Below are 12,775 nucleotides of genomic sequence, written 5' to 3'. Positions count from 1 at the left end.
TCTAGCCTGTAATGCTTTTCTAATACTTATGCAAAACCAAAAGAATATATTGATTCAAAATTACAATCACGTTGAAAATTAAATTACATTGGCATTTCTCGATATCTCTATTAGTTTTGTACAAATTAATTTATTGAATCTCAGGGGACTGTCCCATCTAGATTTGCATTGTGTACACACCAAGCTATTTCAACCATACATGGTATAAGTATATCAAGAATCAATTGTTAGTTCTTCATGGAGTTTTTGAGGTTACGTACAGTGATTACAAGCTGTTGTCTTTCACCTTCTACTTCTGCAAACTTCAGACTTATTTCTGAATATCTCTCCTGCATCTCCTTGAGTTCACTTTCCATTGTGCCGTTTCTCTCCTTCAGCGATACTAATTCCGTTAATAACTCATTAAAGTTGCAATCTCTGTTATTGGTAGCACAGACATTCATTTCTCTATTTGTTGAAAGGTGTTCAACACCACTGCAGAAGAGAGGGAAAAAAACGAATTAGATGTCACTAAGAAATGAATAGCATTAGCATTGGTTTGGATGTGTATTTTAGCATCCAGCTATTATCTGCTCCGGGATACGGTGCGGGCTTTCTTACCCTCCCTTCACGGTTTTATCCTATAAAATATTCTTATTTTCCAATCTCCCCCACTGCTAGAACTCATAACCTTGAATGAGATAGATAACGACTTTTGAAACGTTAACAAAAAGGAAAAGAGAACAGAAACAATAATTAGGGAATCGGATCCCAAGAGTCCTTTTTGGGATAGAGGGACTTGAACCCTCACGATTTCTAAAGTCGACAGATTTTCCTCTTACAATAACTCTCATTGTTGTCAGTATTAACATGTAGAATGAGACTATCTTTATTCTCATACTATTAATCAGTTCCTCAAAATAAAAAGATCTATCAGACCTTGGAGTGAAGAATTTGATCAATTAATATTCGGCTCTTTCTTAAACTTGGAATCAATTGACAACAATTCGTTTATTTGCCATGTAATCTCTTTGTTTATGGTGAGTGAGTACACATCTTACCACTCAGCATAGGCAGTTGAATGCATACCTCTTCATTGATGTTTCTGCATTCACATTTTCTCCATACTTGCAGGCTGTGCTGTTTAGATATTCATCCGTCATTCTAACTTCTTCGGTGGCAGCATCATTCGAGCTAATGCCAACTAAATCTTTGGCTCCCTGCATCTCACAATGAATATCAGAGAATTAGTGCCTGTCAAACCCATGTAGAGAATTAATTTCCTAAATACTGCACCGATCGTTACTAGCCTTTGATATATATATCACTGGCATATGCATATATCTAACACACTATATGATAAACATAAATGTCAACCTTTTGAACTTCGTAGTCACATAATTCTGTACTGTTGTGCCTGAGCTCATTCACTCTGCTTTCTAGCTCTTCAATTTTGTTTAAAAGATCCATTTCCTTCTCCAAAAACGAATTTGTAGAGGTCTCTAAAGCATTTTCCTTTAGCGTTATCTGTCCCTGTGAAACACAATCAACAAGAATTCTTCACATGTGCCGTAACTCAGACAAACACACAAGAAACAAATTTTGCAGAACAAATAGATCAACTACTTAACTGTTGTACACTTACCTCAAGCGATTTTATTTTCTCCCTCAGATTTGCCACCTCTTTGGTGCCATTAGAGACTGGAGATGATTTGTTGTTTCTTGAAGTAATTTTTGTTGCATCAGAATTTGTTCCACGCCTTTTACTATCCTTGAGCTTCTTCTCAATACTGTTAAAAGCATCTTCCTTCTTCTTAAGGTTACCCTTTAATTGGAATGCCTGCTTTCTGAGTTTTACCTTTTCCGTCTTTTCCTCAAACAAAGAATGCTCTAAATCGTTGCACTGAGATTTAAGTGTATCCATCGCTGATCGTAAGTCTTCAATTTCTTTCTCCTTTTCAACTTCGATAGATTTCATCTGCTTTACTTCCTTCTGTGAATTCTCTGCTTCCTTCTGCGCCAATGCAATTGTACCCAACAGTTCATTTCTCTCCACATCCCCTCGTTGCACCAGCATCTCAGCCTCGTCAATCGATGCCTTCATTTGTTTCAGTTCATCCCTCAATTTTTCCGTCCGTTCTGTTTTTTCAGAAAGGATAGTATTCACTTTTGCAAGCCTTTCAATTTCAACCTTTAGTTCTAGGATCTCTTTAGATAAAGCCCCACCGACGCCTTCCTCATGCTTCCTTTGATGTTCAAGCGCATTGGACTTGACATCTATTTCCAACATCATCTGTTCTCCATGATTTGTTTTAGCAATTAGTTGGTTAGAAAGATCACACAATTTTGCCTCATAGTCATCCCTAACCAACTGAAGCTCTTCATTAGCTTTCTGGAGCATTTCTTCAAGTGTGGTGTTCCACAAACGAAGTTCGCTAGCTTCAGCCAGTGCGTTCATGGATGCTTTCTCATTTGCAACAAAGGTCGAGGCCATTTGAACAGAGAGCCTTTTAAACTCCTCCAGCAACCTCTCAGCAGTATTAGCATTCTTCCACTTTGCCGCTTGCAAAGGTTCCTCTGCTCCGATGGCTCTTTGCTCCTGCTCAACTTTTGCATTGATAACAGCTTCTAGATCAGCTTCAAATCCTTGTGCTTGCTTCTCCACTTCTTCCTCCAAGCTCTCTATATAGTATTCCAGTTCACTTATGGTTGCCGAAGAGTCAGAGGATTGTTGTGACTGCCTTTTGAATTCATTCTCCCAGGATCCTGATTTCTTCGCACCATTGTGTGACTCCCTGTTCTTCTGCTTTAACATATCTTCTAAGTCTTGTACCGCAAGAATTAACTCAGCATTTGAGTCCTGTGTCTTCTGTAGTTGTAGCCGAAGATTGGCATTTAGGTCTTTCTCATAATTCAATTCTTGTCTGACCTCGTCTAGCAGAGCCCTTGGATCCCCACCCTCAAACTGTAACTTATTTTTACTCTCTGCCTCTTCTGCAGTCTTCTGAAAGGACTTGAATTTCTCACATTCTTGTTTGAGGGCATCTCTCTCCTCCTTCAAGATAATTACTTCCCTTGAGAGATCCTGTCCTCTTCTTGTTTCTTTGACAATTTGTTTCCGCAGAGTCTGTAATTCCAACTCTGACACATCAACCTGCCTAGCCAAAGCAACAAGTTGGGATTTGAGATTTTCAATTTCAAATTCTGAAGCCTGTTGAGATCTTTCTCTTGGAATGCTGTCATGAGAACCATTGGTAGATTCGTCCGAACTCATTCCAAGATCAGAACCCCCTGACCACTCACTCCCACTGTGTTCTCTGATTCTCCTCAAAGAATGTGATTGGAGCATTTGCTGCTTCTTTTTGAGGCATCGAGGCATGATTCAGTGACGTTCTGCGGTTACCATTTGTAAGTGGCACATCCTGGGAAACAATAAAACATAATTAACTTAGAAGAAGGAAAACACAACCATTACAGATTGTCTTAAGGATGTACATCCTTTGAAACAATAAAGCAGAATTAGCTTAGAAGAAGGAAAACCCAACTGTTGCAAATTGTCTTAACTTAGAAGAAGGATGTACACATTTGGAGTTAAGGATGTTCATCCTATGAAACAGTAAAACAGAATTAACTTAGAAGGATGAAAACCCAACTGTTAAAAAAAGCAACAGCCATTAGCACCACCATTCCCTACTCTACTTTGTCTTCATAAGAAATAGTATTATCTATTATCACAAAGAAATAAGAGAATAAAGTGGTGGAGAAAGTGTTTTAGCAGACAAAAGGATAAAGTCTTTACTTCAATAAAGTCACCCTTGACATTTTCATCTGAATCACCAGAGCTTAGTTGGGTCCTCAAGCTCCTATCCAGGGGCATAATTACTGTGTCTTCACAATCCTTGACCTTTCTGCAGAAGTTCTAAACAGGATAAATTTCTCCATCAAATCTCAGAGAACACCAACAGAAAAAAAAAATTAAAAATGATAAGGAAATAACAATGATATCTGTTATTACCTTGGAACAACATTTTTCTGTTAGCCTCTGGATCGAAATCTATTCAAAATCAACAGCCAAAGCTCAATGGTCTGCATCAATGATCCAATGTATTTTCATATGTTAATCACAATGGTTAAGAGATGTCTCATGACAATAAAAAAGATGTCAAGTTTTCTAATTGTGATGAACATAAATGTACAGAGAGAGATTACTCACATGCACAACTATATTGGGTTTTGAATTCTTAAGAGGAAGAGAGAGTGGAAGCTTTAGTTGCCTCAGCATAATCAGCAAAATAAATTGAAACTTCCCCAACGATTGGCAACGAAACCACCTTTGGATAATCTCTACAACAACCCAAGAAACTGAATTACACAAACTATAACACTCAACGGGGAAAAAAAACTCTATCAACTATATTTCTCACCGTTGAGACATTAAAGCGGTATGGTCTCCCATTGATCTTCCCCGTCTTTGAGTCCTGAAAGAATTTCACTGTTTCATAAGCCGGATTTGCCCACCGACAGCATCCTTCTTGTGCAGAAACCTTCTCTAATCTCACAGTTGCCTTCCCCACATCCACAGGCAACACGGATATCATCAAACATTCTGCAGCTATCTCTGACACCTGAAATCACAAACCATTCGTTACTCAATTCTCTCTCTCTAATCACACCCGGGAATTGAAATGGATTTAAAAAGTGCAATTTGGATGATTGAATCCATATAAAATTTTCAACAATCTAAACAAAACTGAATGGCTAGAGAAGGTCTGAATTGCCAAATAACGAAAATAGGGCCCAAAATCCAAAGAAAAAAAAAAGAGAGAGAAAAATTCACAGAGTACCAAAATCGTTGTAGACAAAACGAAATTGGAAGTACCTGAGTAGCATGAAACTGCAACTTGAACACAAATTCGATCTTGTTCTTCTTGCTCCTCGATCTCGCAGACCTGAACATCCTGGCCTCCTAAGAAAATTCCACCGGCAAACCGGAGCCTCACCGGAGCTCAGGCCAAACTCGCCTTCAAACCAGCATTTCCGTGATCGATTACTTCAATGCGAGAGACAGAAGTAGACATTGTCCTCCCTTGGCGCATTATCCGTCAAATGTACACAGAAAACCAGTAAATGCAGAGGTACATACACGGCACAGATTGCAGAGAGAGTTCAAATAACAATTTATCCGAGTCGAACTGAGCGAAAAACGAGTTAAACTGAGAGGGAGTTTAGTGCGACAAGATAATTAAAAAGAAAAGCAGATCTGTATAAACCATCCAAAAGTGATGCAAAGCAAAGCAAAGCAATCTAGGGAACTTCACATCTACATGGAATATATTGAGGATCGTTGCCCAGAAAGACTAGCGAAAGAAAGCACAATGAAGATGTTCAAATTACAATTGAGGAAAAAATTAATGCGGGCATCAGCAACCTGAAAAATACATGGGCAATGATAGTCAAAAAGCTCGAGATGGGGGAAATGCCGGCCAAAAGAGACTCTAACCGTCAAGTCAGTAGAAGAAGAGCGAGAAGGATGCTAGGGATGCTCGTGTGAAGGTTTTGAAGGCATCATATCCATTCATTGATGTGCATCAAGTTTTGTAAACTTTTACACTTATATCAATCAATTATCAAGATTGATTACTAGAATGACTGGGATCCCATTTATTGAGATCCCTAACATTTTTGTTTGAAGGCTCTTCAAAAATGGTGTTTGGGGATCAAAGGTCCAGTTTGGACTGCATAAATCAAGATTGTTTCAGTGTGGGGACATTACGATAGGAAGAGATGACAATGTTTTCTAGAGTAATGGACTTACCTTCTTGAGGAAGGTGTGGTATTGATACGCAAGTGAAGGACCTCTAGGAGATGAGTAGATGACATTCATGTGAGATGAGTTTCGAAGCTAGCTAGTTTGGGAGAAAGGTGATTTGCAGAAAGCATGTGTCAAATGAGAAGTCCGATATGATTAATTGGTAAATATAATCCTTAAATTGCAGCTCGTCATCATAGATGGGATGGGTGCAAGTCTTGAGCCAATGATGAGGATCCGGGGTGAAAGCTCAAGAATGCTTATAATCGGGCTCGTTACTATAAGATGAAGATGGATCGAATCCAATCAAACCATGCAGAGCGTGAAACTGACATCATACATCCCGAGAATGAAGCTGACTTGGCAAACACGGCTGGAGTTCACATGTTTGTCAAGGGGATTGTCAATCCTAAGTATTATGGAAGTTGCCTTTGCTAGTTGAGTACGAAAATATTTAGTTTCCATGATTGTCAATAACAGCTAAGTGGCGTGGCAGAATTTTAGGAAGTAGACTTTTTTTATCATTAGGAGTAGTTTTCTACATTTATTAGGAGTAGCTTTGTTTGCTATAAAAGCTAGATGTCATTCGTATGATGGCGACTTTTGATTAATAAGAAAAACTGAGATTTTCATTTCAAATTTTCTTTGCTTTTACGTGAGTTTAGGAAAGGTATTCTTCTTGAATTTCTCTGGTTTCATTATTGATGCTTTCGTTGAGAGAACTCTGTAAAGGTTGTGGGTTGTTAGTTGGGCCACTAATGAGTAGACAATTTTTTAGGCCTAAGCGAGGACGTTGGGTCTGGAAGAGCAAATCCATGAGGGTTTCGATCCAGCTAGAGCAGACAATATCAAATTATTGTTGGGTTTGTGTGTTATGTCGAATCTATTCAGAACCCAACCCAATTTATTGGAAGGTATAAAGACCTTCATTAGAAAAGCTCAATGTACAGAGTGGGAAAGAGGTTATGGCTAATAGGCCAGTTGATGATTGTTTAGCAAAAAGAATAATGTCTAAAAGTGTGGCTATCATCTTCAAAAGAATTATGGCGCAAGTAACTAGGTCGGCTTGAGAAAGGACCAAGTTGCTCGATTGATTAGGCGTAATGTCTAGGGATTGCCAGTGATTGGCTCGTACATGAGGTCGAGTTGCAAGTAGAAGTGACTATGAGGTCGAGGCGAATATAACTTGCCAAGTTGTGGGCTGTCTAGCGGAATGGACTCATGCACGTGCATATGTCTTGATGAGTATTCACAAAAAAAAGAAGGGGAATTGAGCTGTCATATCTGGGATGGGCCTTGAGCTTGTAAAAACTAAAAAGAATCGAACCCCTGCATGTAAACTTTTAATGTATTGGGTCTCTGTTGGTCAATTTTATCTCATTGGGCTTTAGTCATACCTGTTTGACTAGCCGTATACACACTAGATTTGGGCTTTGACAACATTTCAAGGGGCAATTACCCATGATTTAAAAAGTGAGCCCAATACTACTGGGCTTCCATTTATGATTGGGTTTGGAGAAGCTCAATCTCAAGGCCCAACTTGGTTAGTTATACTTTTAGTCACCGAAAGATTGACTTTGTTCATATTTAGTATCAAAAGATTTTTTGTTACAAAGTGGTCACCCATTGTTCCAAAATGAGACTATCAGGGGATTCGGTCAGAATTGATACAATTTCGGGCAGGGTCTCCGCTGACGTGGCAAATAGTCGAATTTTATTGGTCAATATTTTCTGACGTGGAATTTTTTTTTTTAAAAAAAATGACCTGTCAATTAGTTTGGTTACCCGCCAAACAAAATCGACCTTTGCATTATTCAAACTATAGGAAGTTATAGTTGTTTCAAATTAGTCACCAAAAGAATATTAAACTCAAAGCAGTCATTGAAATATTTAAATAGCATCTGCAAGTCATTAAAAGGCTACATAATAGTTAGTCCCAAACAAAAGTAGATGCTTGTCAAATCTTCAGGAATGGAACATACAAGTCCTCAAACGCATTAGCATAATAGTACTTAAAGTTCCCATATTAACAAGTAGCAAATAAAATGAAGAACTTCCACCTTCATGCCCAACTCCAATCATTGTGATCTGCATTGTTTGCTGCATTGTTGCCTGAAGGACTACTCCCTTCTTGAGCTGCAGTAACAATTGATGAATATCTGGAAGTTGACGTTGCAGCTTGTAGTGTATGTTGTGATACTGCCCTCCTTGCCCAAAGCTTGTTCCGCACAGGTGCACATCTTGTTGGACCTAGAGGGTGTGAGGTTGATGCTCCTCTGCCAACTGGTGTTTGCGAGGACTGTGTATGTGCATTGGTTTGCTGCATATATTAGACATGAGGATGTAAATTACATTTCACAAACAATAAATGAAATAGTTCAAGACAGATAATTGCATTCTAATATCTCCCTCCTATCTGGTCCATTACAAGTCCTTCGATTATGCCCCTGCACTCCACATTTAGTGCATTTGACAACTGGATATCTTCTTCTCAAGTTGCTTGGTGTTATTGGCTCATCAGTGTCCCTTCTTCTCCTCTTCTTTGCCCTCCCAGGTGCATTGCTATGTTTGGGAGGCAGAATTGGATCACCTCCAACCCTTGGCCACAGTGTTGTTCCATTGGTTGGCATCACAGAAAATTCATATGCACTCATATATGCTTCCTTGGTGTAACAGTCATTCACAAAGTCCTCTGCTTGACGTTGGACATACCCTATTGCAGCCATGGCATGACAACAAGGTATGCCAGTAAGGTCAAAGACCCTCCAAGAGCATGACCTATCCCTAAGATTAACAACAAACTGATCAGGTCTCTTGGTCACTTGGAAGACAGAATGGTCATTGTCCCCAGGCCAGTGTGCTGTCCAGTAAGCACTACTTGCCCTCTCAATTTCAAGCTTAGCAGCAACCTTTGGCACTATCCTTCCATGGTATCTACTCATCTTCCTCCTCAATTTGACATGCCTATTCATTGCTTCTAACCTCAATTCCTCCAACAATGTTATGATGGGCTTGTCTCTATATTCTAAGATCTTAGCATTGTAACTTTCTGACATGTTGTTAAGGATTGCATCATTCTTTGAGTGTGTCATGAAGAATGCTTTACACCATACATTGGGTGTGATATCATGCAACCAAATATAAGCAGCTTCATTCAAGTTCCTCATCTTTTCTATCTCCAATTGGAATTCTTGGTGTGTTGTTGCTTTTGCACACTTGTAGAGTTGCCTCTTATACTGCAACCCCTTAAACCTCTTTGAGAAGTTGTTGTATATATGTCTGACACAGAATCTATGTTCAATTCGAGCTCCTAACCTTTGCAAAGCAGGCACCAATCCCTTCTGTCTATCAGACATGAATGACCATCTGTTCTCTTCCACAGGTCCAATGTCTTCAATTAATCTATTCAAAAACCATGTCCATGATTCACCATCTTCCTTACCAACAACTGCCCAAGCAATAGGAAATATGACATTATTCCCATCCTGGCTAACTGCTGTCAATAAATGTCCCCCATACATACCCTTCAGAAAGCAACCATCAAGGCCAATGAGTGGCCTACACCCAGCCCTGAAACCCCTTTTTAAAGCATCAAGGCAGATATAAATTCTTTTGAAAACTGCTGGTGTGTCTGGAGTTGGTCTGTCAACAATGTTCAGAAAGCAAGAACTCCCAGGATTGCTTCTATGGACCTCAGAACCATAATCCCTAAGCCTCAGATACTGCTCTTTATGTGTACCATCAATCATCTCTTGTGCAATTCTCTTAGCCCTAAATGCATGTGTTCTATTAACCTGGATGGACAGATTGTCTTTGATCCAGAGAACAAGATCAATGCTTTTGACCCTTGGTTCACCCCTAACCTTTGGTAAAATTTTTCCAGCCAACCATCTAGTTGAAGCTTGTTTGACTATAAATGTCCTACTGCAGTTGTGCCTGTTGACAAAGGTTTTAATTTGGTATGTCTCTTCACCACCAATCTTGGAGCACCAAATTCTAAATGGACAACCCTCCTTGCACTTCACTTGGCATCTTTTCTTGTCATTTCTATCAACTCTAATCTCTCTTCCATTAGCCACTGCATAGTCCATGATTGCTTGCTTAAATTCATCTAAGGAAGTGAAGATCATCCCTAACTCAAACACTACATCATGCATCTCAGTATTTGTATTAAACTCTGGCATTTTCCTTCTATCACGTCTCTGCCCAATCTCATCATCAGAAGAATGCACACTATGTAACTCATCACTAACATAGCCTACTTCAAAATCAGGGTCATCACTATCACTTCCATGTTCATCATCTAGAACGACATCATTATCTAGACCAACCTCATTTACAGTATCTTCATCAACCTCACTATATTCATCATCTTCCTCACCACTCTCCAATTCAGAATCATCACTGTCCTCCCCATTGTCCCCATCTGATCCATCACCCAAAATCTCATCTTCACCTAAATTCTCAGCAGGCAGAACTTGTTGTTCGACACTAGCTAGGTATGCATCAAGTACATCATCATCAAGCTCATCATCTTTAGAAATTTCACCTTCAACCTCATTATCAACTACCCCACTATTTTCCCCAACTCGATTATCTTTTATAAAATCACTTGGGACCACACCATCTGTCATTCTTCCTGACAAAAATGAGACACCATGCAGGTCATGCATAACAGTACATAAACAATTAACAGTACATAAACAATGAATAGAACCATAAACAAACAAAAAAGGGAATCACCCTTTTTCAGAAACACTAGGGACCACCAAAAAACCATTTTCATGACATTATGGGACCACACTTAACATAAATTACTCCAGATACGAGAAATAGAGTAAATCCCTAACCCTAACCTCCAATCGAAACAAAAAAAATCACAAACTCAAATAGTAACATCGAATCGCAACAACAACAAGAGGGAAAGTTCTAACTATTACAGCAAGAGTACGTACCTAACGATCGAGTAGATCCCGATGATTGGAATCGCAATGAAGGTAGGGATGGAATCGAGCAGCCTCTTTAGGTCTTTCAGTCTGTGATTTGTGTTTAAACTCAACTCACGAGCTGAGTTTATGTGCTTAGGTTAGAAATGGGGGGATAAAAAGATTTTTTTGGGTATTCTCGCGCCAAGAGATGCAACCCTAAGACACGTCAGCTTCCACGTCAGCAGATGATGAGTTGGGTGCCAAGTTGTCATCCAAATAAGCACAATCAATTTTGCAAACGTTGACTATTTGCCACGTCAGCGGAGACCCTGCCCGAAATTGTACCAATTCTGACCGAATCCCCTAATAGTCTCATTTTGGAACAATGGGTGACCACTTTGTAACAAAATTTTTTTTGATGCTAAATATGAACAAAGCCAATCTTTCGGTGACTAAAAGTATAATTAATCCTAGATTCAAACCCCTGAGTCCCTATTTGTCTGTAAAATAATAAAAATAATAATAGACATGAGTTCATGCCCTTCTACTCTTTTGTGGTTATTCTAATGGAAAAATTAGCCAAGAAACTTTATTTATGGATAGAATCATTAATCTTACGTATGTTGGCAAGTCGCATGAAAATCTTGAACATAATCTTGTAATATTTTGTGATGTTGTAGAGAGAGTTACAAAGACGAATGTAGATATGAGACTGAGAGAGGAAGAAGAGTTAAAGGAAAGAAGCCTTTTCAAGTTAAAATTACAAAACAAGTGATCGGGTATGATGATGCCTTAAATAGGTCTGCCCTATTAGACAAATCAACCAGGTTAGATAGAGCAGGAGTTAGAATCTTTACTTGAGGGTGGATATCCCCTTTTTATATGTGTTGAGCAGTTTGAATTGTAATAGGAGTCGAACTCTCTCATTGATTTTTTAGAGGATTTCTTGGAGGGTAAATCTCATCCGTATTTCTCTCCAAAGGGGAGTTTGACTCCGTTGAGAGTTGAAGTCCTGTTGGGACTTCTTCATTGTTGGACTATTCTTATTTAGGTCGGTCAAGCCTTTCTACCTCGGTCGGGTGGGACGAACCACCTTGGTCGGGTAAGGTGAACAACCAAGGCTTGGACACGGTGATAGGTTTGTCGGTCAGTACTGACCTACCTAAATTGTAGACAAGTGATTCTTCTGAGGTGGGTAGTTCGATCGGTACGTGATCTTCCTCTGGTCCAGTTGACATGTGTGCGTCACGTGGTCAGTTTCTATTGGTGGAGAAATTTTAGTAATATCAGGGTATTTATAGACTGTGTCTACAAGGCCATAAAGAAATTACAAAAGTAATGTGTACAACGGTCATAAAATGTATCAGAAGTGTGTGTAGAGTTATGGGTAATGTGGACTCATATCTTAACAAATATTGTATTATGTCATATGATGTGCCCTAATTCGATCCCATGCAGCAACATTTAAAAAAAAGAGAGATAAAAATGGGGAAAAAACATGATGTCACGCTCACACCAAATTTAGAGGGGTAAATGATACATTAAGTTACTGATAGATAGGGTCTCTTACCGCTCTCTCCCCGCTCTCTCCCCTACATTCCAAATGTTACAAATTAGTTACTAACTTTATTGAATTGTTCGGGAAGTTTTTGTTGCGTTTTGGTCAGTCATCCGAGCGTCGAAGATATGTAGTTATGCTCAGGTGATGAATCTGATCCGTTCAAAGAGTATTGAGCTGGGATGAAACTTGAAAATGGGGGAACTGGCTAGGATTTGGAAAGGGGGCTGCATCATCCGAGCAATCGCCTATATTGATTGTGATTTGGAGACAATTTTCAAGGAGAAGATGAAGAACAAGAGGGCTAGAGCTGAAATTGTCGAGGAGGAGAAGTAGAGAGGGAGCTAAAATGGCAGATTGACAAAGTAGAGGAAATGATGCCGTGTTAGCAATTGTTAATTGAAAAAAAAAAATTCCAAAATTTCCATGTAAGCAATTGTTAATTGGAAGAAATAATTTTTAAAATTTTTTGATGTCATGTCAACACGTTGACTGACCGAA

General features: G+C 39.1%; 2 protein-coding genes across 2 annotated transcripts; both read right to left on the bottom strand.

Annotated features, from left to right (window-relative positions):
• Nucleotides 1-5,541, bottom strand: LOC119980785 (cingulin-like). Its single transcript, XM_038823577.1, is given in 12 exon segments — nt 1-474; nt 1,069-1,199; nt 1,357-1,512; nt 1,625-3,361; nt 3,475-3,477; nt 3,561-3,585; nt 3,679-3,683; nt 3,779-3,898; nt 4,193-4,238; nt 4,240-4,310; nt 4,404-4,604; nt 4,859-5,541. Coding segments are annotated over 12 exon segments (2,820 nt in total). The 5' UTR covers nt 4,937-5,541; the 3' UTR covers nt 1-227.
• Nucleotides 5,542-7,712: 2,171 nt separating this feature from the next.
• LOC119981316 lies at nt 7,713-10,799 on the bottom strand. The gene is made up of 3 exons (XM_038824394.1): nt 10,744-10,799; nt 8,194-10,427; nt 7,713-8,108 (listed from the first exon to the last, which is right to left on the bottom strand). Exons 2-3 carry the CDS (start codon nt 10,420-10,422, stop codon nt 7,851-7,853), a joined length of 2,487 nt encoding a protein of 828 aa, XP_038680322.1. The 5' UTR covers nt 10,423-10,427; nt 10,744-10,799; the 3' UTR covers nt 7,713-7,850.
• Nucleotides 10,800-12,775: the final 1,976 nt, after the last annotated feature.

The sequence above is a fragment of the Tripterygium wilfordii genome, chromosome 16, assembly GCF_013401445.1.
Source record: "Tripterygium wilfordii isolate XIE 37 chromosome 16, ASM1340144v1, whole genome shotgun sequence".
NCBI classification, from domain to species: domain Eukaryota; kingdom Viridiplantae; phylum Streptophyta; class Magnoliopsida; order Celastrales; family Celastraceae; genus Tripterygium; species Tripterygium wilfordii.
This window is presented reverse-complemented; position numbering and strand designations above follow the sequence as displayed.

Bases quoted from the DNA above. Each gene is read 5' to 3' on its own strand.
- LOC119981316 (XM_038824394.1), bottom strand. From the start codon at position 10,422: ATGACAGATGGTGTGGTCCCAAGTGATTTTATAAAAGATAATCGAGTT. The intron at 8,109-8,193 runs ATATTAGAATGC...TAATATATGCAG, and splicing joins ATGGACCAGATAGGAGGGAG to CAAACCAATGCACATACACA.